The sequence below is a fragment of the Schistocerca serialis genome, chromosome 2 (assembly GCF_023864345.2).
Source record: "Schistocerca serialis cubense isolate TAMUIC-IGC-003099 chromosome 2, iqSchSeri2.2, whole genome shotgun sequence".
In the NCBI taxonomy this organism is placed as follows: Eukaryota; Metazoa; Arthropoda; class Insecta; order Orthoptera; family Acrididae; genus Schistocerca; species Schistocerca serialis.
Genome location: NC_064639.1, coordinates 682,241,631 through 682,268,552, shown reverse-complemented (window position 1 = coordinate 682,268,552; position 26,922 = coordinate 682,241,631). Strand labels below are relative to the sequence as shown.

At 43.3% G+C, this 26,922-nt stretch overlaps 1 protein-coding gene across 2 annotated transcripts in view; it reads left to right on the top strand.

Moving 5' to 3' along the window:
- The window catches only part of LOC126455665 (DNA repair protein XRCC3-like), a 118,383-nt gene extending 91,952 nt beyond the window's left edge, over positions 1-26,431 (top strand). The window contains exons 6-7 of one of the 2 annotated variants that reach the window (XM_050091433.1): positions 25,269-25,463; positions 26,287-26,431. In XM_050091433.1, coding sequence (XP_049947390.1) covers positions 25,269-25,463; positions 26,287-26,295 — 204 coding nt within the window. In that variant the 3' untranslated portion in view covers positions 26,296-26,431. Of the gene's footprint in view, positions 1-25,268; positions 26,215-26,286 lie in introns of those variants that run through there. The other variant, XM_050091432.1, reaches the window with a different exon arrangement.
- The last annotated feature ends 491 nt before the right edge of the window (positions 26,432-26,922 follow it).

The window sequence follows — 26,922 nt, the reverse complement described above, 5'->3', positions numbered from 1 at the left end:
CGATCCTAGCTGCCAATAACTCCAAGGTCTGGATACTTCTCTTCGTTGTGGGACACACTTTGTCTGGCTCCTCCCCTTTGGCCTGTCCGGCATGGGTGACCCTGCTGGTAGCTACGCTACCGCCAGCATAGCCCTCCAGATCCGGAGCACGCAAACCTCCTCGCCCGCACGGACAGTGCTACATTAAGGCGGTGTCCCCTGAGGAGGGGAATTATCTGCCTAGGGTTGAAAAAATTCAATTCATGATATCATAAACATGATGACTATTTAGATAACTTCATCAGTATGAAAACAGAATATTGTGGGAACTTAGCAACATCATTCAGCACCAATCCTGAAAGTAAGTGAATGTTCATGAGGTGCCAAACATCATCAGCAATATTGCCAAGTCTCAACTGCACTAGCAATATTAAGAACTTAATGCACATCTCACAACTTTCTCTCTGCTATCCATAGCTTGCTCCAGACATTCCTCAGTGGTGTTCCACTTCCAGACGCTGATCTAAGGGAAGGGTTCAAACCAACAGCAGATCATACCATTGAAAAACACAAATGAGATGCTCGCTTATCCTGTTTGTCTTGCAGTGAAAGCTTCTTTTAACAAAACTAAAAATGTGTGCACCACGGCCATGTCTAAAATGTCAGGAAACGGTAAGATACTACACATTGTTGATCTTAAATGGATTGTATCAATGTTTGGTCTTACACTTTATTTGTTCCATTTTAATGACAGGGTAATGACGATATTATCAAAAGGATAGATGGCTACTCACCATATAATGGAGATGATAAGTTGCAGAAAGGCACAACAAAAAGACATCTAAACAAGTAAGCTTCTGGCCAAAAGGCCTCCTCCTGAAATAGACACCCCATCCCCTCACACACACACACACACACACACACACACACACACACACACACACACACACTTCTTCTTAGTGTCACAACTCTCACACACGTGACCACTGTCTCTGGCCACAAAGTTCAGACTGCGAGCAACAGAGCATGATGGGAGAAACAATATGGGTGGTGAGGGTAAGGAGGACAGTGGGGCAGAGAGGGGGATGGATAACAGGGTAGGGGTGGGGAACAGAAAAGGGATGCCTGTGGCTGCAGACAGGAGGGAGCGTAAAAGGAGATAAGTGAAAAGACTTCAGGTATGATGATGGAATAGAAGGCTGTGTAGTGCTGGTGTGGGGATGGGGAAGGAGATAGCTGGGTGAAGGACAGTGACTAATGAAGGTACAGGCCAGTGGGGTTATGGGAACATAGGATATATTGCAGGGAGACTTACCTCTTGGGCAATTCAGGAAAGCTGGTTTTGGCAGGAAGGATCCACATGGCACATCGACACATTGAATTGGAGAATGTTGTACTGAACAGCAGGCTCAGCAACTGGATGGTCCAGCAGTTTCATGGCCACAGTTTGTCTGTGGTCATTCGTGTGGTCAGACAGTTTGTTGGTTGTCGTGCCCACATGGATCACAGCACAGTGGTTGCAGCTTAGCTTATAGATCATATGACTGGTTTCACAGGTAGCCCTGCCTTTGATGGAATAGATGATGCCTGTGACTTGACTGGAGTAGATGGTGGTGGCACGGTGTAGGGGACAGGTCTTACATGTAGATCTATTATGGGAGCAGGGGTGGAGTAGAAATGGAAGAGGATTTTGGCAGGTTCAGTGGGTGGCGAAATACCACTGTGGGAGAGATGGGAAAGATAGTGGGCAGGACATTTCTCACTTCAAGGCATGACGAGAGGTACTCAAAACCCTGGTGCAGAATGTGACACAGTTGCTACAGTACTGGGTGTCATTGAGTCACAAGGGAAATTTCCCTTTGTGGTCAGATGGTGTGGCTAAGGGTGGTGGTAGGTGACTGTTGAGAGAAGGCAGAGGAGATCTGTTTCTGTACAAGGTTGGGAGAGTAATTTCAGTCTGTGAAGGCCTCAGTGAGATCCTTGCTTTGTTTTGAGAGTGACTAAAGATTTTATGCCCTTTGGTGGCTAGGCTATATGGAAGGGCCTTTTTTGTATGAAATGTGTGGCAGCTGTTGAGGTGGAGATATTACTTGTGGTTGGCAAGTTTGATATGGACAGAGCTACTGATGTAGCCATCTTTGATGTGGAGGTCAACATTGAGGAAGGCGGCCTGTTGGGTTGAGGAGGGCCAGGTGAAGCAAATGGGGGAGAAAGTGTTGAGGTTTTGGAGGAATATGGAAAGTGTCCCCACCTCTACATCTTCATTTATACTCTGCAAGCCACCATGAGGTGCATGGCAGAGTGTACATCCCATTGTACCTGTTATTAGGGTTTCTTCCTGTCCCATTCACAGATGCAGCACAGGAAGAATGATTGTTTGAATGCTTCTGTGCATGCCATAATTATTCTAATTTTATCCTCTTGATTACTACGTGAGCAATTCATAGGGCGTTGTGATATATTCATAAGATGTCATTTAAAGCTGGTTCTTAAAAATTCATTAATAGACTTCCTTAGGATAGACATTTCTATTCAAGAGTCTTCCAGTTCAGTTCCTTGAGTATCTCTGGTCACACGAGTGATTTGTAAGCCATCCCCTTTGTAGACTTATTGCACTTCCCCGGTATTCTGCAAATAAACCAAAGCCTACGACCTGCTTTACGCACAACTGAGTGTATGTGATCATTCCATTTCATATCCTTACAAACTGTTACACCCAGATATTTGTATGAGTTGGCTGATTCCAACAGTTTCTCATTGATATTATTGTCATAGGACACTACATTTTTTTTGTGTTGTGAAGTGCACAATATTACATTTCTGAATATTTAAAGCAAGGTGCCAATCTCTGCACCACTTTGAAATCTTATCAAGATCTGATTAAGTATTTATGCAGCTTCTTTTAGATAGTACTTCAATAAAGATAACTGTATCAACTGCAAAAAGTCTGAGGTTACTATTAATATTGCCTGCAAGGTCATTAATATACAACATGAACAGCAAGGGCCTCAAGACACTTCCCTGGAGCACACCTCAAGTTGCTTCTACATCTGACGATGACCATCTATCCTAGATGACAGGTTGTGTTCTCCCGACCAAGAAATCCTCACTCCGGTCACACATTCCGTATGATGGCCTATATGGCCATCCTTTTGATACTAAGCATAGGTATGATGAGTCAAATGCTTTTCGAAAACCGAGAAATACTGCATCTACCTGACTGCCTTGATCCATGGCTTTCAGGATGCTGTGTGAGAATATATGTACACTTAAATTTTCCCCGAAAATCTCACTGCCATCAGTTTCAGGTTGCAACCAGCTTTCTGTACCTGGTATTATGTGAGCTTCATAAGCACTTCAAACTCTGGCACTTCATTGCGTACGCTTCAGCAGTTAAGCATTAGGATTTTAATAGCCTCACCTGTGGGAAGCATTTCTTTCAATTGTATACTGACACTTCTGGATTTCCTACAGCTATTGTTACCTGGATTGGAGATGTGTAATCTAAAAAACCCTTCTGCACCCCACACACAGTTAGCTATCTGAGTAGCAGCCTCTGCCACGTAATGTGCACCTGACTCATCTAGGGGGCCTTACGGTTCTCATCCCTGTGGTGGAAGTGCAGGAAGTAGCAGCCTAACATGTCACATGACTTTCGAAGTCTCTGGTTCTTCCCATTCACTCAATTCGGAACCAAAGGACCACAGTCAGTTCTGGCAACAGTGCTGCAAATTGTGAACTTCGTTGAAACTCCATGCACAAGGCTTGTTTTTTCAACCTTCTTTGCCATTCGCTGGAATGACCGCAGTATGACATTGGAGCCCAGACACCAGGCATCATTTCTTCTGATGTGTGCCTCAATCTGCAGTTGCTTACATCTTGTTCCCTTAGTGGATGCTGGTATAGCCTCTTCAAGATGTTGAAAGAGGTCCCCAGGCATGCTCACTGACTGCACCTGGCATTCTTTCCTGTCCCTTGCTGCCATTTCCCTAAGGAGTACCACATTCACCACACATTCAAACTGCAGATGATTAATAGGCTCCTACTTTTTTGCGTTTGCCTCCTCTTGACACTGGACAAAACAGGTTTCCCCAAAATAGTTGAAGTGAATCCCATTGGCTCAGTATTAGTTTCAGCAAAAGATAGCACCTCAGTACAGGATGCCTAGATCTACTACTAACATGCAACTCACAGTCAAGTGGACAGGTAATGACAGATCCTGTACTTTCTGCGGAGGAGACAGGTTCCACAGGAGAGGATAGTACTTGGAGGTACCTCTTGTACAGGTATCACAGATACACGACTCTCAGGAGCTCTTCCAACACACCCATTCACATCAGCTGCCAATCATTTGACAGTGATGAGGGTGATTTCCAGCAGCTTATGTTCATCAACCAATTCATCCTGTGTTCGAGAACAGCATTCACAGTGGGGCTGCATTTTGGCTGGCACAGTGTATTACAAGGCAGTAAACAAACAAATTTAAATTAAGCCCACTTCTTATCTTTTTATTTGTTGGGGTAAAAAGGTGCTAATTCCATATAAGAATTGAAGCAAATATACAAAACAAGATTTCTATTAATTTAACACAGAAACCTGTGGTACAAATTAGTAGTTTCCTAAAACACTTTGAGGTTAATTATAGTTGTTAGCAGTCTTGAAAAAAAGTTAATTTATGATAAATGCAACTTATAAGGCTACTTCTCTTTAAAGGAAAACTAGATGTAACACAACATGTTTGTTAGAATATCTACTACAGTAACTAAATCACAAACACCAATTTACTACAAATTGCTTGTAGATTATGCAATGGACAATGGTAGCTTCCAAAAATTCTCAAAACTGCACATTTATTTGCGTTGATATAGAATGAAATTCAGCGATGATGTATTCTTTGGCAGAACTGTGAAGTACAAATGCTGATTTGCTACAAAATAAGTTACATATCCGAAACACTTATATCAGTTACTTATGAAAATAAAGTTTTTTAAGTGTCCACCAAAAATTTTCAAATGTAACCTATTTATCACATAATTGTATTTTGAAATCAGAGGATGACTGTTTTGAATGAAGATATTCCTGCTGTTCTCAAAAATTTTAAATAAGCACGATTAAGTATAAGCCTACAACTGAGAGTAATAGTAGGAGTTTATCACGGCACTTTTGAATGTTCTGAATTTCATAACATATCACAGTACAAATGGGTATTGATACAGTCAATGAAAAACTATGCAAAAGCACTGTGAACAGTAAAATATTCAAATCTAGAACTTCAGATTGGCACACGAATCTGGTACAAGCAGTCTCACACAAAGGAAAATTCCAAAGTTGGCTTTTATTTATAAATAAATATGCATATTGCACAGATTTTTCACATAACTGTTTCTGTGCACACTTTTACACTGACATGCTGAGGAAGAGCACTGCAGCGTGAGTTTATCTGGGCGAAAATCGCTAAAATATGCACCAGCAACAAACCCTGAGCTCAGATAACGAAGATGTCAGTGAAACTGAACCAGGTGATGGGTTTGAGTTAAGGAGGATTTCCCTTGATGCCCCATGAATAGGTTGACAAAGGTTGGTGCCATGTGGATACCCATTGAAGTATCACAGATTTGTTTTTAGATGATGCCTTCAGAGGAGACGTAATTGTGGGTGAGGATACAGTTGGTGATGGTGACCAGGAAAGAGGTTGTAGGTTTGGAATCCATCAGGTGTTGAGAAAGCTAGTGTTCAATAGTGGCAAGGCCAAGGGCATTAGGGATGCTAGTGTATAGGTAGGTGGTGTCAGTAGTGATGTGCAGGGCACCATGTGGTAAAGGAACAGAAACTGTAAGCCAGTCAGTGAGGCTCCAGCCCTTGGCTGATACACATCTACAGTGTGACAAGTAAAGTGTTTATCTTTTCCCCTGTAGGAGGTTTACTAATTTTGTACTTGTTTCCGTTTAAGAGGTGTAAGCTCACATTTTGTAAGTGTAAATTCATTCAGTCTATAATGCAGAAGTTGTTCACTGAACAGCAAGATTCATAGCTCTTTGAAGCATCAGCATCCATTGGTGACACATCAGGAGGATAGCAAGTTGCATGCCTGGGATTCTGTCTGCTTTTTTAGTTTGCTTCTTCAGTTTGTATTGCTAGGATGTGTGCATGCTGTGTGCGGATGCAGGAGGAGTTGGCCGTGGTTCACAAACAGCTGAATGCACTTTTGGCTACGGTCATTAACCTTCAAACTGCAGCATCAGGGTGTAGTGGGGGCCGAGAATCTGGCACATCGTGTGGGACACCTCAGGTGTCGCTTGTTTCACTCACAGGTTCTGCTACTGTCACATCTCCTAGTGTACACAATGCCATGGATCCACCCTCACAGCATAATGAGTGTTGGGTGGTAACGTGCTCCCATCACTTGAGGTGCAATGACAATGTGGACACCGGTTGCCTGGCCTCACCCATTCACTCTGTGAGTGGACAGGTAGCCGCTCCTTCAGCAGGGTCCAAGCACGCACACAGTGGGAGTGGTTTACTACTTGTCAGGAGCTCCAACATTAGGTGCATTATGGAGCCCCTTAGGCAGCTAGTGTTCAGGTTGGAAGACAGCCAATGTGCACTCGGTATGTCTGCCATGGGGCCTCATCTGAGGTATGGAGACAGCCTTGCTTGTGGCTATCAAAAATGCAGGGTGCAGTCGGTGCCTGTCGCATGAGTTCTTAGCCCATCCTCAGTTCCTACAGTCGGCTGGCGGAAGTGGTGAAGGCTGCTGTCCTCACATGTGAGGTGCAAGCAGAGCTCGCAATTTGCATCACTGTTCCCAGAGTTGATTGGGGTCCTTTGGTTCGGAGCCGAGTGGAGGACCTGTGTCGACTCTGTCTTAGCTGCAGATTTCTAGACCTGCATTGTTGATTGGGGATTTGTAGGACTCCCCTTGACAGGTCAGGGGTGCATTACGCAAAGGAAGCAGCTACTTGGGTAGCAGAGTACTTGTGGAGTGCACATGAGAGTTTTTTTAGACTAGACAGTCGTTTGTGATACTCTGATGAACACTTGCCACTTGATATGCTACAAGGGAAGTCAGATCTCATTCAGAGATTTTATCAGTAAATTGTTGAAGTATTCATAACAAAGTTCCTAAATTTACTAACCTCTAGGAAAGTTCTCAAGTTCAAATTATGCTGAGATGCGAAGTGGAAAGCTCTTGAGCTATTTAATAAGTCATGGAAGATATATTGGAAAAACAGATGACAGGCTATAGGAGTTATCTGGTTAAGCAAAACAGGTCTAGGTGAAACCAGGTTATTGTTGGATGTTTGTATTGGCTACTCATTACTGCCGTGACAGTTTGTGTCATTGAAACAATATCTATCATCAGTAGTGTACAAATACCCAGATCATGCATTACTAGTTAGAGGCAATTTTAACCTACCGTGTATAAACTAGGGTGTCCATGGATTCATTGCAGGGGATACAGACAAACAGTCATGCAAAATACTTTCGAGCACATTTTCTGAAAACTGTCTTGAGCAGCTAGCTCAACAGTCCATACACAATGGAAATATCTTAGATCTTGTACCTACAAATAGGCTGAACCTTATCAACAATGTCATTATAGAAAAGGGGCTTAGCAATCATGATGTCATTATAGGAAATGTGGTTACAAAAGTTATGAATCAGTTATGAAGGCAAGGAGAGTGTTTCTGCTAGAAAAAGACCAGATAAGCAGTTGTTAGCCTCTCACTTAGACAGGGAGTTGACATCGCTTAGTTCCCCCCCCTGCAGGTCCGGGTGTTAGAATAGGCCCAAGCTATTCCTGCCTGTCATACGAGGCGACTAAAAGGAGTTTCACACATTTCGGCCTTTATGTGACGATCCCCTGTAGAGTTGGACCTCCATTCTTTAAAATTTTCCTGAAGAGCGAGCCAATTGGGGAAGGGCGCCTTACAAGTTGCATGGTGTCCATCGTGCATTGAGATCTTTAGCCCACTTTCTCATCGTCGCATTGCAGTCCTGCCCATTCTCCATTTCTTCGGTGAGGACACCTTCTTGGGTGCGTTTTCCACCATGCACTATGCAGTGTCGATTTCTACATCGACAATGACCAAGGACTTCTTCGCATCTGATATCCAGCACAGTAGCCAGTCCGTTGTGGTGGGGCCGCCGTGTACCCTGTTGGTTGTAGCCCCCTGACCACACAGGGATCGCTCTGCTGATGCCTGCACCGTTAACTCCCCACATATGCCAAGGGGTAGATGCCCCTCTTCCTGGGGCATCGGGACTCCCGGCAATGGCCATCCTGCCAGGTGGCATTTGCTGTGGCTGGGTGGTGCCCATGGGGAGGGCTCCTGGTCAGAATGGGTGGCATCAGAGCGGATGACACGTGATGAAGCATAGTCCATCATCTCTTGCTGGTGGTGAAACACCATCAGTCTCTAAGTGATCACGAGGTCAATTCAGCGCACGGAAGTACGACCCCAAATCGTTCCCCTCCCTGGCCACACCATGGGAGGAACATCAGGCTGAGGATGGCAGCGGATATTATTCGCCCCGGTACCTTGTATGTTCGAGAGCTGATGGGGAATCTTTCATGGCAAGGAAACCTCAGTTTTTTGTTGAGCATTTAGATGACAAGTTCTGGGAGGTGGAGGACTTGTCCAAAATGAGATCTGGGTCAGACTTGATCAAAACGGCACCCTCTGCCCAGTCATGAGAGTTACTCGCTTGTGACAAGCTGGGGGATGTTTCTGTAACCATCATCCCCCACAAGAGCTTAAATATGGTCCAGGGTATCATAGTTCACAGAGACCTTCTTTTGCAGTCTGATGATGAGCTGCACACCAATTTAGAGCGGCGAGGTGTACATTTCGTCCGGCGTGTCCACCGGGGTCCGAAGGATAATCAGGTTGCCACCAGTGCCTTCATCTTGGCCATTGAGAGTGATACATTACCCGAGAAGGTCAAGGTGATGGTCTGCTGGTGTGATGTCAAGCCCTATATCCCTCCCCTGATGCGGTGCTTTAAGTGCTGGAAATTCGGTCATATGTCTTCCCGCTGTACTCCCAGTGTCACATGCCGAGATTGCGGACGCCCATCACATCCCAATACTCTATGTGCCTCGCCTCCCATCTGTGTCAACAGTGGAGAGTACCATTCACCTTGCTCGCCTGACTGCATGATTCTCCAGAAAGAAAGGAAAATCATGGAGTACAAGACCCTGGACAGACTGACCTACACTGAGGCTGAGAGAAAATGTGAACGCCTGCATCCTGTGCATATGACATCGTCTTACGCCGCCGCTACAACAGTTCTGGCACCATCAGCTCCGCCAACCCAGGTCACCTCTCAGAGCCGGAAGACTACACCTGCCCCCTTGATGGTGGGGGGCATTTCCCTCCCTGGGACATTCGTTTTTTCACTACCTACAAGCTCTGCGACTGAGAATGGGGTGGAGATTTTAGCGTCCGGTAAGGACCTAGATCTCACCAGACCCCCGGACACAATGGATATAAACTGCTCAGGCAATAAATCGATGGCAGCAGGTGACTCTGAGGTGTAAACTGCCTCATTGAATGTTCCATGCCTTCCCAGTCTCACGATGTCATCCTCCAGTGGAATTGCGGTGGTTTTTTCCACCACCTGGCTGAGCTACGGCAACTGTTAAGTTTTACACCTGCTATCTGCATTGCCGTCCAGGAAACCTGGCTCCCAACAATGCTGACCCCTGCCCTCTGCGGCTATAAGGGATCTTACAGGAACCATAGCGACTATAATCAAGTGTAGGGTGGAGTTTGCGTTTATGTCCTAAACTCGGTATGTAGTGAACATGTGCCCCTTCAAACCCTTCTTGAAGCTGTGGCTGTCAGAATAAGGACGACACAGGAAATAACTGTCTGCAATGTATATCTTCCTCCAGATGGCGCAGTACCCTTGAATGTATTAGCTGCACTGATTGATCAACTCCCTAAACTTTTCCTATTACTGGGAGATTTTAATGCCCATAACCCCTTGTGGGTTGGTACCATGTTTACTGGCCGAGACAGAGATGTTGAAACTTTACTGTTGCAGTTTGACCTCTGCCTCTTAAACACTGGGCCACCACACATTTCAGTGTGGCTCATGGTAGTTACTCGGCCATTGATTTATCAATTTGAAGCCCAGGACTTCTCCCATCTATCCACTGGAGAGCACATGATGACCTATGTGGTAGTGACGACTTCCCCATCTTCCTGTCACTGCCCCAGCGTCAGGCACATGGACGGCTGCCCAGATGGGCTTTGAACAAGGTAGACTGGGGAACTTTCACCTCTGCTGTCACTACTGAATCTCCCCCACATGGTAACATCAATGTGATGGTTGAGCAGGTGATTAACACAATTGTTTCTGCGGCAGAAAACGCAATCCCTCGCTCTTTAGGGTGCCCGAGGTGGAAGCCAGTCCCTTGGTGGTCGCCGGAAGTCGCTGAAGCAATTAAGGAGCGTCGGCGAGCTCTACAGCGGCATAAGCAGCACCCTTCCCTGGAGGACCTCATAGCCTTTAAACAGCTCCGTGCCTGTGTTCGCTAACTTATCAAACAATTGAAGAAGAACTGTTGGAAGAGATACATCTCCACCATTGGGTGCCACACGTCACCTTCCCAAGTCTGGGCAAAGATCAAATGTCTTTTTGGGTACCAGGCCCCAACAGCTGTCCCTGGCGTTACCATAAATGGCGAGTTATGTACCAATGCAAACACGATTGCCGAGCACTTTGCTCAAGCCTCTGCGTCGGAAAATTACCCCCCAGCCTTTCGCACACTCAAATGGCGGCTGGAAGGGAACGTCCTCTTCTTTCAATACATGCTGCAGTGAATCCTATAACGCCCTATTTACAGAGTGGGAGCTCCTCAGCACCCTTGCACGTTGCCCCGACACAGCTCCTGGAGCTGATTGCATCCACAGTCAGATGATTAAACATCTCTCATCTGACTACAAGCAACATCTTCTCGTTATCTTCAACCAGATCTGGTGCGATGGCGTCTTTCCATTGCAGTGGTGGGAGAGCACCATCGTTCCGGTGCTCAAACCCAGTAAAAATTCTGCTTGGTGTGGATAACTATTGGCCCATCAGCCTCACCAGTGTTCTTTGTAAGCTGCTGGAACGTATGGTATGTTGGCGGTTCGGTTGGGTCCTGGAGTCACGTGGCTTGCTGGCTCCATGTCAGGGCAGTTTCTGCCAGGGTCGCTCTACCACTGATAATCTTGTGTCCATTGAGTCTGCCATCCGAGCAGCCTTTTCCAGACGGCAACACCTGATTGCTGTCTTTTTTGACTTATTTAAAGCATATGACATGACTTGGCAATGTCATATCCTTGCCACGTTGTATGAGTGGGGTCTCTGGGGACCACTCCAGATTTTTATCCAAAACTTTCTGTCGCTCCGTACTTTCCGTGTCCAAGTTGGTGACTCCCATAGTTCGATCCATATCCAGGAGAATGGAGCCCCGCAGGGCTCTGTATTGACTGTCTCTCTATTTTTAGTGGCCATTAACGGTCAAGCAGCAGCTGTCGGGCCCTCCGTCTCACCTTCTCTGTATACAGACGACTTCTGCATTTTGTACTGATGCTCCAGTACTGTTGTTGCTGAGAGGCATCTCCAGGGAACCATCCACAAGGCGCAGTAATGGGCTCTAGCCCACGGCTTCCAGTTTTCAGCTGCAAATTCGTGTGTCATGCACTTGTGTCGGCGTCGTACCATTCACCCGGAACCTGCATTTTACCTTAATCACGATCCACTCACTGTAGTGGAGATACATAAATTCCTAGGACTGGTTTTTGATGCTCCTCGATTGACTTGGCTCCTTCATCTTCGTCAGCTTAAGCAGAAGTGCTGGCAGCACCTCAGTGCCTTCCGTTGCCTGAGCAGCACCAATTGGGGTGCAGATCGCTGTACGCTGCTGCAGCTCTACAGAGCCCTTGTCCAATCCCAAATTGACTATAGGAGTGTGGTTTATGGTTCGGCATCGCCTTCAGCATTGCATTTACTCTACCCTGTGCACCACTGTGGGGTCGATTAGCGACAGGAGCTTTTAGGACGAGTCCGGTGACCAGGCGACGCGGAAACTGCTCCTGGAGGTAGGCATCTCCGAAGCTGACCTGTGTTCTGTCTTGCACCACAGGGTTTTCCTGCTTTGGGAGACGGAATGGCATAACAGCACACACAACAAACTGTATGTCATTAAGGAGAGTATGAATGTGTGGAAGTCTTCCATGCAGGCCTCTCACAGGGAATCAGTTGTCCTCTGCCGGCTCCGCATTGGCCATACGTGGCTAATGCATGGTTACCTACTCTGTTGCGAGGACCCACCTCTGTGTTGCTGTGGCTCCCAAATGACAGTCGTCCACCTCTTTCTGGACTGCCCACTTTTAGCCGCTCTGTGGCAGACTTTTAACTTTACCAGCACCTTGCCTTCAGTGTTGGGCGACAATGCCTCCACAGCAGCTTCAGTTTTACGTTTTATCTGTGAGAGTGGGTTTTATACTTCTATGTAAGTTTTAGCGCATGTCTTTTGTCCCTCCGTGTCCTCCACCCTAGTGCTTTTAGGGTGGAGGTTTTAATGTGTTGCAGAGTGGCTGACTTTCCCTTTTTATTCTTGTGGTTGGCCAGCCACTGTAATCTGCTTTCATGTTTTACTCCCTTCTGTTTGTAGCATCTCTCTGTTGTTTTCTTGTCCTCTTTTGTTCCTTTTAGTATTCGTTGCTTTCCCTTTGTTCTTGTGGCTTTTCCTTTCTTTCCGTTTTGTGTTATATGTTTTGTCCAGTTTATTCTCACCCTTGTACCATTGTTTTATTAGGAACAAGGGACCGATGACCTCGTAGTTTCGTCCCTTCTCCCGCCTTTAAACCAACCAACCAACCAACCAACCATCACTTAGTTCCAGTAAGATGGATGCAGAGGCATTACAGGCAGAGTTTAAATGGATTTTAAATCGTGGTTATGTACCTAGAAAGTGATTTAGAGACAGAAAAGACCCAGCATTTTTTAAATAATGAGATTCGGGATATGCTGAGGAAGCAGAGACTGTTGCACTCTCAGTTCAAAGGAGAATGTGCAAATGACTACAAGCAAAGGTTGCATGAAGCATTACAACTACCACCACTGTCATACCTTAACAAAAGATCTGGTAGAGAACTGAAGAAAATTTTGTTCCTGTGTAAAATTGCTAAGTGGGTCTAAGGCTACCAGCCAGTCACCTGTTGACCAGTCTGGTGTGGCAGTTACAGATAGCAAAACGAAAACCTAAATTTCATGTTCAAGAAAGTGTTCATTCACGGGAATTTTACAAACATCCCATCGTTTGACCATCGAACAGACTTCCATATGGATGACGCAGTAAAAAGCATCCCTCATTTAGAGAAACAACTGAAGGAGTTGAAGCCAAATAAATCCCATTTATGTTTTTCAAAGAGTACTCTATGGTATTGACCCCTTACTTAGCCTGCATTTATCATGAATGTCTCACCCGGCACAAAGTCCAATGTGACTGGAAGAAAATGTAGGTGACTCCTACATAAGAAGGGCAAAAGAACAGACCCACAAAATTACAGACCGATATCCTTAACATCGGTTTGCCGCAAAATCCTTGAACATATTATCAGTTTGAATATAACAAATTTTCTTGAGACCAAGCAGCTTATGTCCATGAATCAGCATTGTTTTAGAAAGCATTTGCTCACACAAAACTCAGCTTTCCTTTTTCTCATATGATGTAGTGCAAACTATGGATGAAGGGCAACAGGCAGATTTCATATTTGTAGGTTTCCGGAAAGTGCTTGACATGATGCCCCATTGCAGGCTATTAAAGAAGGTACGAGCTTATGGAATAGGTTTGTAGATATGTGAGTGGCTCAACTACTTCTTAAGTTATTGAACCCAGTATGTTTGTCAAGAGTGGCCTAGAGAAGTGTGATAGGTTCGCTATTATTCTCTGTATAAATAAATGATTTGGCGGATAGGGTGAGCTGCAATATGTGGATGTTTGCTCATGACAGTGTGGTGTACGGTAAGACCTTGATGTTAAGTGACTGTAGGAGGATACAAGATGACTTAGACAAAATTTCTAGTTGCTGTAATGAATGGCAGCTAACTGTAAATGTAGAAAATTGTAACTTAATGTGGATAAGTAGGAAAAAAAGGCACCACAATGTTGGGATGTAGCATTAGTAGTGTCCTATGTGGCACAGTCATATCGTATAAATATATGGGTGTAACGTTGCAAAACTATATGAAATGAGCACATGAGGGATGTGGTAGGGAAAGTGAATGGTCATCTTTGATTTATTGGAAGAATTCTAGGAAAATGTGGTTCATTCGTAAAGGAGACCGCATACAGCAAGTAGTGAGACATAGTCTTGAGTACAGATTGAGTGTTTAGGATCCATACCAGGTCAGATTAAAGGAAGACATCAACACAGTTCAGAGGTGGGCTGCTACATTTATTAATGGTAGGTTCAAACAACACACAGGTGTTATGGTGATGCTTCAAGAAATCAAATTTGAATCCCTGGAGGGAAGGCAATGTTCTTTTCAAGGAACACTATTGAGAAAATTTAGATAAACGACATTTGAACCTGGCTGCAGAATGATTGTTCCTTTTAATATACATTGTATGTAAGAATAACATAGATAAGATACGAGAAATTAGGGCTATTACGGAGGGATATAAACAATCATTTTTCTCTCATTCTATCTATGAGTAGAACAGGAAAGGAAATGACTAGTATTGGTGCAGAGTGCCCTCCGCAACATGCCATAAGGTGGATTCTGTAGCAGCGATGGAGATGTAATCGATGTAGGAAATGGTTGGTGTCTTTTATACAGTAGGTTAGGTTGCAAGTAATAGGCCGAAGGTGTTGGTCTACGAGAGCAGAGGTTCTCTCAATGGGGGCACCGTAACTGGCTGCAATGGGGGGCATCCTGGGTGGCTGGGCTTATGGATTTTAGGAAGTGTGTAAAGTGTAGGAGTGCGGAGTGTGGTAGGGGGGGGGGGGGGGGGGGGAGATTCTGGTTGGGTGGATGGTCGATCGGTCAAAAAGAGGGGGGGGGGGGGGGGGACCAAACTGCTAGATCACTGGTCCCAGAGATTCAGGGAGAAGTTCTCGAACAGGCCTAAGGATTTGAGGAGAGATGGGAGACCCTGTTGTATTTCTGGAATGAAATCGTTGTGAATGCATCTGACAGTTGGCAGAGTCCATCTGGCAGGTAATCACTGTAGTTCAAAACTATAATGATGGAGCTTTCGTCAGCAGGTAGGATCATAAGGTCAGGTTTAGTTTTTAGGTGGAAAATTGCGTTTGTTTTTGCAGATGTAAGGTTATCTTGTAAGTTCAGCGATTTAGGGATGCTGAAACAAAGTTCAAGGTTAAGAAATTCTGAGAAGTTAACAGGGGGTGATCTTGGGGGAGTGAGGTCATGGTTGGGTGGAGGAGTGAACTGAGTCAGGATTCAACAGGGTTTGTCAGCTGTGAGGTACCTGCTTTGGTGCCTGGCTCATGGAATCTCCTCAAATGGCCTTACCATCTAATTGCTCATATCTGGTTGAAATCCCTCCTTCATCAGTGACATACATCTGTTCAGATTTCACCAATCCTTAGGCTTCAGCAACTCAGTCAAACCATGTAAATCAGGTCTGAACCTCCTTGCAGTGCCTCCTCTCTATCTGTAAAATTTTGCTTCTCTGCAATTCCAAATTCCTGTATTGTGTCTCACACCTTCAAACTATCTCTTTCCAGGAACTAGAGCAGCATGTACAATGCCACCTGCAACCTGTTTATCTCCTATTCCCAACTTGTATGGTTCATGGCCAGCTGATATGGTGGCTCGAGTCTCACAATCTGGTAATCACTGCACAATGTGGATTTTGTGCACGCCGTTCTGCAGTTGACAGTCTCGTCACTTTGTCAACCCAAGTCATGAAAAGCTTTTGTGGCGACAACAGACTGAGGCTGTGTTTTTTGATTTGGGGAAAGCATACAACACCTGCTGGAGGACTGGTAGCCTTCATATTCTATACATGTAGAGCTTCTGAGGCAACCTGCCCCATTTCCTTCAGGAATTTGTAAAGTACAGAGTTTTCAAGGAACGTGTTGGTTTGGCCATGTTAGACAGCTTTATCCGGGAGAACAGGGTGCCTCAAGGATCTGTCCTGAGCATCAACCTCATAGGTATAGCTATTAACAATATTATGGCCTGTCTGCTGCCAGACATCTCCAGCTCCCTATTTGTTGACAATTTTGTGATCTATTGCAGTTCTCCACTGACTTGTCTCCTTGAGCAGTGTCTTCAGTGATGTCGTGATTGTCTTTACTCATAGAGCATTAACAATGCCTTTCACTTTTCCACCGACAGAACCGTTTGCATGAAATTCTGGCACTGCAATAGGTTTCTTCCACCATCTTTACATCTTGGTCCTGCTGCTTGTTTGTTCACTGAAACTACAGAATTCCTGTTGCTCATGCTTGATAGGAAACTTCCTTGGTCCTCCCACGTGTCTTATCTGGCCTCAAGCTGTACCCAGTCCCTCAGTGTCCTACATGTCCAAGTGATACTTCCTGGGGAGCAGAGCAAACCACCCTCGTATGCTTGTACCTATTCCTTGTCCATTTGAAACTAGAGTATGGGTGTTCCATTTATTCCTCTGCACATCTGCCAATCATATGCCCTCTTAACATAATCCACCATCGTGCAATACATTTGGCCACTGGCACTTTTTATACTATCCTGATTGAGAGAGTCTATGCAGAAGCTGCCGAACTACCACTGTCATACCGGCGTGATGTTCTCTTCAGCAGATATGCATGTCGTTTATCTGCCAAGCCTGGGCCACCCATGCTATCCCCCTTTTTTGATGACTACCTTGACCTCCAGTATGGGGCACGCCCTTCCTTTCTGTTGCCTCCCTGATTTCGTTTTCAGCAACTGTTCCAGCAATACCTGCTATGTTCCCAATGGGTGTGAACCATCCATTGCCTTGGCTTTGTGTGGCAGGCTATGTTCATTTTGGGTTTTATTCACTTCCCAAGACCACTGCTCCATATTCGATCTATTGCTGTAAGTTTCTCGACCTTCGAACGGAATGTGGCGATAGCACCTCCATTGATGCTGATGGCTCTAAGACCAACCGTGGTGTCAGCTGTGCCTTCGTCAGTGGCACCAACCATTTTCAGTATGGGCTTCCAGAATACTGCTCGATTTTTGCAGCAGAGCTCTTCGCCCTCTATCTGGCCACCCAGTTAATCTGGTGACATGGGGTTCTTTAATTGTGTAATATGCTTTGATCCTCTTAGTGGCCTTCAGAACCTCTGTGTGCTGCACACAGGCCATCCTGTGGTGCAATGGGTCCACTTGCTCGCTGTTGAGGGAGGCACTGTGTGATGTTCATGTAGTTTCCTGATCACATTGGTGTGACGGGAAATGAGGCTGCAGTCGTCCTACCTTGAGATGCTAGCTCTTTCATTCCTTCAGATGATCTCCCTGTTGCCATCTGTCGGCAGATGGTGTCACTCTGATATCATTTCAGCTAGGTTGTGTGTTTGGCATTGTCATTTTAGCCATCACCATTTGTTACATGGTGATCCCTCACCATTTTGTGCTCATTGTCATCAACCTTTGACAGTTTGCCATTTACTGATCCAGTGTCCCTTTTTAACTGCTTACATTCCACTGTATCTTTGCTATCTACAGTTTTGGCCATTTTAGCGAATGATGCATGGGCTGTCTGCTGTGTTTTACTTTTTACCTGTCTTAGCTTTATAGCAAAGGACATTTAATCTCCGCTTTCCATACAGCATGTTTTGTGTTCCCTACCCTGAGGGAAGTATTTGTTTGTAACTCTCTTTCCTTCCATCAATCGGGCTTAACATACATTCGCTTTTACCTTCTTTTACTTATTGGTGCTCTAAAGGTATGCCATGGGCACTTATGACTTCAGTTGTTTTTGCGTCCTAAATAAAGAGAAAAGAGGGAAAAAAGGCCACATGGCTGACCTCCCTGTCCAAATTCCCATATGGCCATAGTGGCCTGCAGTAGGCACAACTAGCCCCCAGTTTTCACAAGTGTGTTAAATTATAAATGAAGGAAATGACACAGTTCCTGACAGCAACATTAAGAACTTAACCATATTTGAAGACACAATATCCATGGTTGGACTGGTTATTAACAGCAGCTCACCCACAAGTGCAGCAAACCAGTCCTGCTTGCTTACATTATCATGGCATTTTTTATGCGAAGGACAAGAAAGCAGATGGTTCCTATTTAATCGGCTTGGGTTCAGACGTAAGTCTGCCACTGTTCAGGCAGAGCTAAAATGCAATGGTACCCATGACTCTCCACCTTATGGTAGCCAACAACATATCATGATTGTGATGTAGCAGTTGACCTTGGTTTCAGTAGAAAGTTCAAGTGGAAGTTTGTGCTGACGAATGAGCCAACATTGAGGGCAGATTTTAATCATCACCATAGCTCGGAGATAAATCGCAGTATGGCACAGATTAAGGTGAACAGTGAGGTGATCACAGGTGCTATAGGCAGTGGCACTACCAATACCATTGCCTCACCTGTTGCTCGATTATACCAGAAACTAGACAGGAAGTTGGCAGCCAATTAGGTAAAGTGCCGCATACCACAGTGTGCTGTTTTAAGAAAACACCTGGACAGCTGGTCTGTCTGGCCACGGAGATTAGCTCCTAACTGTTTTTTTCTGCAGCAAAGACAGAATTTGAAGAAATGTTAAAACTGGCACCATATGCATATCGGACAGCCCTGGACTCCCTACGGAAATTGGTAAAAAGGACAGCACTTGGGGGCCTGTGGAGATTACTGCACCTTAAATGCACATACCATCCTCAACTGCTACCTAGTCCTAATACAGAGGATTTCACAAATGTGCTAGCTGGAGCTACGATCTTCAGAATGATCAACGGTAAAAAGACTTATGATGAGATCCCAGTTGCAGGAGAGGATACCCCCAAGACCACAGTAATAACTTTTTGAATACCTGTGCATACCATTCGATTTAAAAAATGCCGTACAGTCATGGCAGCAATTTGTAGATAAGGTACTCAGGGGTCTGAATGTCTGTTTTGTCTAACTCAATGGTATCATGATATTTTCCAAAGTGGCAGTATTACACGAGGAGCATCTCAGTGCAGTGTTCAGCAGAATGTATAAGTATGGTCTGATAGTAAACAAAGCAAAATGTGTTCTGCGCCTGAAGCAGATAACTTTCCTGTCATACAGTTTTGGTGGCTGTGATTGGTCACAAGAAAAGAAGATTGAGGTTATTAAAGGCCACATGCAGTGGATTTCAAGCAATTGAGAAAATTCCTAGGAGTCAGGGGAATCATTAACTCCCACCAATGACACGAGGTGGGAACAACAGAGATACAGGCACCACTGACATCAGAACTGTCAGGTAACAATGCAATGGGCTGACCACCTACCAAGGATGCCAGAGATGCAGTGCACCTTTGATAAAGTAAAAGCAAGCTTATAAAAAGCAATTCTTTTGTCACAACCCAGTGTGGGATGTATCATTAGGTATAGTGGTAGATGCTAGCTAACAAGCAGTCGGCACAGCTTTCCACCAGCATGTGGAGAAGAGTTGGAAGCCTCCATAAGCTGAAGGAGGCTCAGACCAATTGGAATGGATACAAATGAGAGCTATTAGCCATATACGAAGCTGTGCAGCACTCCTGCCTATATGTGGAGGCCAGACTACTTGATCTATACAGATCACAGACCAATCACATTTGCTTTTAGCAAACTCAAGGAGGATTTTTTTTTCCCTGGCAGTTTGAACAGTTAGAATTTATTAGTCAGTTTAGAGCAGACATAAGGTGTATAAGAAGAATAGGAAATGTAATAATTTTTTTTCTTCTCTATGATTGGTGCCGTCTAGTGTACCATTGGTTACAGTCAACTCTTTGCAGTGCAAGCTGCATATAAATAGCTGCAAGAATATCTTCAAAACAAGGCAACCGCTGTACAGCTTAAGCAATTACAGTTATTATGTGCAAAGGACCTTATTTGTTGTGATCTGTTAGATCCACACCCAGACCATTCACACCTGAAACGCTATGTAGAGCAGTTATTGAGAGTATCCATAGTTTTGCCCATCCCAACACAAAAGCCATCATTAAACTAATGATGGGGAGAGTTCTGTACCCTAGAATAAAGAAAGAATGTATGTAACATGTTGGCAGAGTGAAGTGGGCAGGCATCAATGCAGAATTATTTTTTTAAAAAATTTGGAATATTTATAAGAACACCTTACATAACATACAGCAGTAAAACACAGAAAAATAATTAACCCTCAGCACACCTCAGTTGTTTTTTCTTCTTAATTCTTCAAACACTTTGAGGCTGTGGTATAGTCGGTACATCAGCAAGTTGATTTGAGCTTTCCACGTATTTTGGTTTGATATTCATTCCAATATGTTGTTGAATGAAATTCTGTGGAATTTCAGCGTTCCTTGCCTCTTGTTATTTTTCCTTCATAGGTATTCTTCAGCATATGTAGTGCAACTTGATTGCCAGTATACATTTCTGTCAGCTGATTCAAAACCTTGTCCAAGGTGTCATATACAAGAGAGAGCGGCATGGTATTCTACTTCATTTGTTGAAGTTGCCACAGTATGTTGTTTCCGAGCATACCATTTGACAGAGCCTTCTCGCATAATAAGAGCTCTGCTGGTGGAGCATCTAGCCGAGATATCACCTACATAATGAGAATCAAAATAGGCAAGCAGTGTCGACCCTCCACAAAGAATATACTACACATCATAGTTCCTTTTAGGTAGTGAAAAATGCATTTCACCATTTTCCAGTCACTAACCATTGGTGTATTGCTAAATCTGCTCAAGTAATTAATGGAAAAACTGGTATCAGTGTGAGATATTGTTGCAAGGAAAATTAGACCCCCTATAGCTTCTTGATAGGGTACACTCCTTTCCAGTGGCTTATCATTGCCAAGATTTGCTTCATCTGTCACCATTCTACACTACATAGCTGTAACTATCTTAAGATTTTCTTTGTATACTTAAACTGATATGTGAAAATTTCATGTGGGCTTATTTTAATTTCCATTCCAAGATATGGCATTTCATTTTGAAATGTTATGTCAAATGTTGTTTCATATGTTTTATTCATCTTGTTTGAAACTTCAGTAATTCTGTCTGTCCTTATTCCAATAACTAGTCTATCAGCAACAAACAATGTGATAATGATGCTTCTGTCTTTATTGTAATAGATACAAGGCTCATCACCAGTACTGTACTTACAAATCCTGATGCCATCAGATAGTGTGAGTGTTTCTCAATCCAATTCTTTGGAGCTTGTTTTAGGCCACACAAAATCTTCTTCAGCCCACAAACTCCATTTGTATCATTGTTGAATCCATCAGGTTGATTCATCTAGATATCCCCTTTGCAGACTGCTGTATAGAAATGCTGTCTTCACATGAAAAATTATTTTCATTTTATTTGTAGTTGTAAGACTAAGTAGCAGTCTAATTGATGCATAACATGCTAAGGACTGAAGGTTTCCATATAGTCTAGTCCTTCCTCTTGCTCAAAACCTCTTGTTATTTGTCTGGCTTTATAACGTCCATCTTGCTTTTTATGCAGCTCCTAGTGGCAGTAAAGGTTTTATGTTCTTTGGAAATCCTGCAAGACTCCCAAGTTTTCAATTTCATTATGGATTTTTAATCGTCAGAAATTGCACTGTACTAGTTTTTGTCCTCAAGGCATTTGAAATAGAAATTTCTTCATTGTTGCCTGTTGTGCCAAATTTGCACTATGGTGGTATTCCACAGGATCCATTTTATAGTCTGTAAATGTGAAAGGCCACCTAAGGCTTTGCCAGTCACATAGTTTTGGTGATGAGACACTATTTTGTGTTTTGTGATCAGATGCCATGCTGCAGTCTTCAAAGACATCACAGATTGAATCAGTAGATATATGGTTTCCTTCTGGATACTCGATTTCATTCTTTTTTCTCTTGTGAAATTGTTAACTTTAGTAGCTTCTTTTTTATCTTGGATTCTTTTGACAGATATAACATTGTCAGAGGCAACAATGTCCTTTTCATCCTCAGGAGGGCAAATCAAAATCACACCTGGCAAAGGTTCCTTTTTTCAGAGCCTTTTTTTTTTTTTTTTTTTTTTTTTTAATTTTATTTATTTATTTTTTCATCAGAACACAGCAGTCACATTCAAAACTTCCCAGCTTATTACAATCTGTTTTTGGCACAAACCAAAATTCGTCAGGACACATCCCTTTTAACAAACTTCTTCCAGTTTGATTTAGTATAAAGAGCACATAATTTATCACTTCAGCCCACAGATTCTCATCCAGGTTTTGTCCATGTTGAGTGATGGGAAGACATTACCACCTGCCATTTATCCTGCGGTGAGAGCGGATCTGATTCATCAGGCACTCTGCAAGGTACCTTCGCTGCAAAGCCCAGTGGTGAAACAAGTGACACCTGAGATGTCCCATGTGCTGCGCCAAATTAATCACAACTGCTACACCCAGAGGCAGTAGCCTGTCGACAGACAACCCTGGCCAAAAGCATCTTCAGCTGTTCGCGAACTGTGTCCATCTCCTCTTGCGTCCACACACAGCATGCACACGTCCTGTCCACCCTAATAGTATTAACTTAAGAACTGACAATGAAAGCGCACAGAGAAAGCTAAATAGGTAGGTAACTCACAACCCACCTGAAGTGACACCAAAAGAAGCTAACATCTCACTAAGCTGTGCAGCTGGCCATTCAGATCTAATGACAACTGTGTGAATATACACTTTACAATTATTAAAACATGAGATTACACATCTTAAGTACAAAAACATGCAATGAATTTAAGAAATAAACTTTTAAAAAAAAAGAAAAGAAAAAAACCCTAAATGTGTAACTTGCTGCTCTGTCGGTGGTGTGTCTCAGGCAGCAGCAGAACCCTGGTCACAACTTAAGATGATTTACTCTGCTGCTTTCATTCTTTGACACTATACCAGGGAGTTAAATCATTTCAGGCATAAGAACATACTTAGTCCAGCAGTTTACTATCCAGGAAACACAAAATGTTAATTCATGTTGTGGATTTTCATGCACTGATGAGCCAAAACATTATGACCACCTGCTTAATAGATTATTTGTTGTCTTTGGAACAAAATACATAACTGACTCTGAATTATCAGGGATCTGACAGCTTGTTGGTAGGTTTGTGGAGGTATATGGTATTAGATGTCTATGTGCAGGTCATGTAATTTGTGTAAATAACCGTGATTTGCATACGTGGTGATGGTGCCCAATAGCGACTGAGATATTTTCCATAGGATTTACATCGTGTGAATTTGGTCACCAAGACATCAACATGAGTTCACTATGACCGTCAAACCACTGTAGCATGGTTCTGGCTCCGAGACATGGATGTTATAATGTTGAAAGATGACATCGCTGTCGGAGGAGACATCAAGCATGAAGGGGTACAGATGGTTTGCAGCTGTCAGCATGTCTTTGGTTTCTACCACGAGTCCCCTGCAAGCACAGGAGAATGTCTCCCATAGTGTGATACTGCTCCCACCAGCCTGCAACTGTGGCATTGTGCATGTTTTGAGTCACTGTTCACGTCGATGACTGCATTTGTGGAGATGACCATTGCCCTAGTGTAACAAGAATGTGGTTCACTCAAAGAGCCGACACATTTGCGTTGATCGACGGTCGAATCATGACCATTCTGTGCCTACTGCAGTCGTAATTGGCGATGTCACTGGGTCAACATGTAAACACGTACAAGTGGTCTGCGACGGAGCTCCATGCTTAACAATGTACAATGAATGATGTGCTCCGAAACACCTGTGCATGCATAAGCATTGTGTTCTTTCGGCAAAGATGCCATGGATCACTATCTGCCCTACTTTACAGAGCAGGCAAGCCTCTGAAACCCACATTCTGTGAAGAGTTGTGGATGTCCAACCATTTACCACCTACTGGTAGTTTCACTGTCCTTCTACTTATTTCTGTAGATGCTCACAAAAGCAGCACATGAACATTCTTCCAGCTTCACTGTTTTCTAGATACTTGTCCACATGCTCTGTGTAACAATAATCTGCCCTTTGTCAAAGTCCTGTATTTCAATGGATTTTACCATTTGCAGCCCATATCTTCGCTAGGCTGATCCTCTGTCTGTGCCTGCTCCGCTAACACACTTTTGTTACTGTGTCATGTGGCCGCAACGTCACCAGGCAGCATCCAGCGCCGTGGTGGGCAGTGGTCATAATGTTTTGGTTTATCAGTGTATGCTGCTCATCGACTCATCAGGTTTGTTGTTCACTGTTCTCACTTATTTCAAAGGAATAACTATGTCCTTTCAGTGAACACAAAACGGAAAAATAATCTTTCTGCTGGCAATATATCCACTTCTATAATTCCGAAAATTGTGTTTTTCAGAGTTAAAGGACTTCATGACAAGTCTAGTAATTTCAAGCCAGCATTAAAGGCTTTCTCTTTGCAGTGTACTGTTTTCTGGAAGAATACAAAGTGTTGTATTTTACATGACTGGAATCGTAAATGAAAATGGAATTAGAAAATATTATTTGCTGCTGCTGCTGCTCTGTACAGTTATTATTTCCCTAATGTAATGAGATGTTTTTGATTGCATGACAAAAATAAAATTAATAATTAAAGGAAAATTAATGCTTCAAACTTTGCAGCTGCTAGGCCACTATGACCTACAGCAGAAAAATTAACATGAACATTTACAGTAAGAATTAATACAAAAAATTACTTATATGGTTTTGAAAATGAAAAAAACCTGGATGAAATAACGATAATATTATGAAAAGGATGGATTGCTACTCACTATACAGAGGAGACGTTGAGTCGCAGACAGGCACAATGCTACCCATTTAAGCTTTTGGCTAAAAGGCCTTCTTATAAAGTAAACACACACACAAACAACACTGCCTCTGGCCACAGAGACCTGCCTCAGAGGCTATAGGCATTGGTCATATGTTGTGTGTGACTTACTACTTTGCAGGGCCTTTCGGCCAAGAGATTCCAGTCTTTTTGCTGTGCGTGTCTGCAGCTCAACTTCTCCTCTACATGCTGAGTAGCAATCTAACCTTCTCATAATACTGTATTGTCATTATATGGTTTTGATATAGTCCAGTGTCACCACACAGAAGAAATTTGAGGTTTCATTGTTGTTTATCTGGAAATGTTAAAAGTTGTTATGAATTTCTGACATGTGTATTTGTACCCTGTAGGTAACAGCTGGAGTCGGCAACGATGAACAAAACTCTGTTCCTGCACTTGGTCTGGCATGGGCTAATATGGTGACCACACGCCTCCAGATGTTTCGAAATAGGCAAACAGGCATCAGAAACATACGTGTTATTTTTTCACCTTTTCTGCAGCAAAGCTGCTCCAAATTCACTGTCACTGCTTCTGGAATTTCGGGTGTAAGTCCTTGATGTTAAGATGCAGAATCTCTCTTATTATCATTATTTGTAGGATGTATTTTGTGAATGATTCATGTACACACTATCATAGTAAATATGTTGAAGATATGATGTCAAAACCACATATGATATCTTGATTTTTTTGTTTAGTAACTGCCTTACACCTTTTGTATATTGTCCACTGTGATTGTTTCGTGCTCTGGTATATACAACTCTCTCATGAGATAATCTGGTATCTCTTGTAATGTATACTTTTTTGACTTTCTGAATAACATTTTAACAAGTTCCACATACATTGCAATAGTTATCAGCTGATCTTAGTATCATTCACTTAACCCTTTCCACCCTGAAAATATTTTTCAATGTGCAAGTACTGCAAGTAACATTATTATAGTGGCCTGATGTCCTTGATTACAGAAAAAAATACTGAAAAATTTTTTTTCATGTATAATTATGCAAAAAAAAGCACTAGTATGATCATGCGGGTCAGGTTTTAATTGAGTAGAAAGTTCGTAAGTTCTCATGCTGTTACATTAGGGAAAATTTTGAAGTTTACTGTATAAATTACAACATAACCTTGTTTTATCTTCATATTTAATTACAATACTCGTCTAAAACATTACAATCACAGCAAAAATGTATCACCAATTATAAAATTTATCAAAAATATTACAATCATAGCAAAAATGTTACAATAATTAAAAATTACATCATAAAATCAAATATTATTTTTTTGTGAAATGACTTTAAACAGTTTTTTTTCCTTGGATAGACATAAGTACTGATTGCATTTGACACATTAGTTTTTGCCCTGCTGTTGTAGTTGTTGTGACTCGCCGATCATTCAAAGCGCCGCCGCGCAATTACGTGCGTCCTCTACGTGCGGCACTGTCTGCCAGCCATGCAGCAGCTGCGCCTCCTAAGCGGCCAGCCGAGCAGCGGCCGCTAGACTGGGACTCAGTGCTCATTCGAATGCTAACGTGTACACATGTCTTGCTTGTCAACTTACTCTGTGACTTATATGTGTTGTGTCATTCTGAAATATATGTGTTAAACTTGATGTTATAACAATTGGCGAAGAGGTAGTGGATTTTTCCTTTTCACCATTGACCCACAGTTTTCCATTGCTACTGTCGAGCAACTATTGCAAAATCTCCTTGAACAGCAAACGCTTCTAACAACGGCGATTTGCGATTTTGTCATGGCGTCAAATGCGGGGCGTTTCTCGTCATTGGCTATACCTCCTTACGACGAGACGGCGGAAGACTGGTCTGATTATGAAAAACGTCTTCGACAGCACTTCTTGGCATTTCATGTCACGGACGAACAACCATGTAAGTCTCTCTTCCTTTGCTGGATTTCACCTCAAATGTATCGGTTGTTGTCGCAATTGGCTCCTTTGAAGGATCCTGCGTCTTTGTCCTTTGCTGAAACGTGCTCACTTCTGTCTATTTTCAAA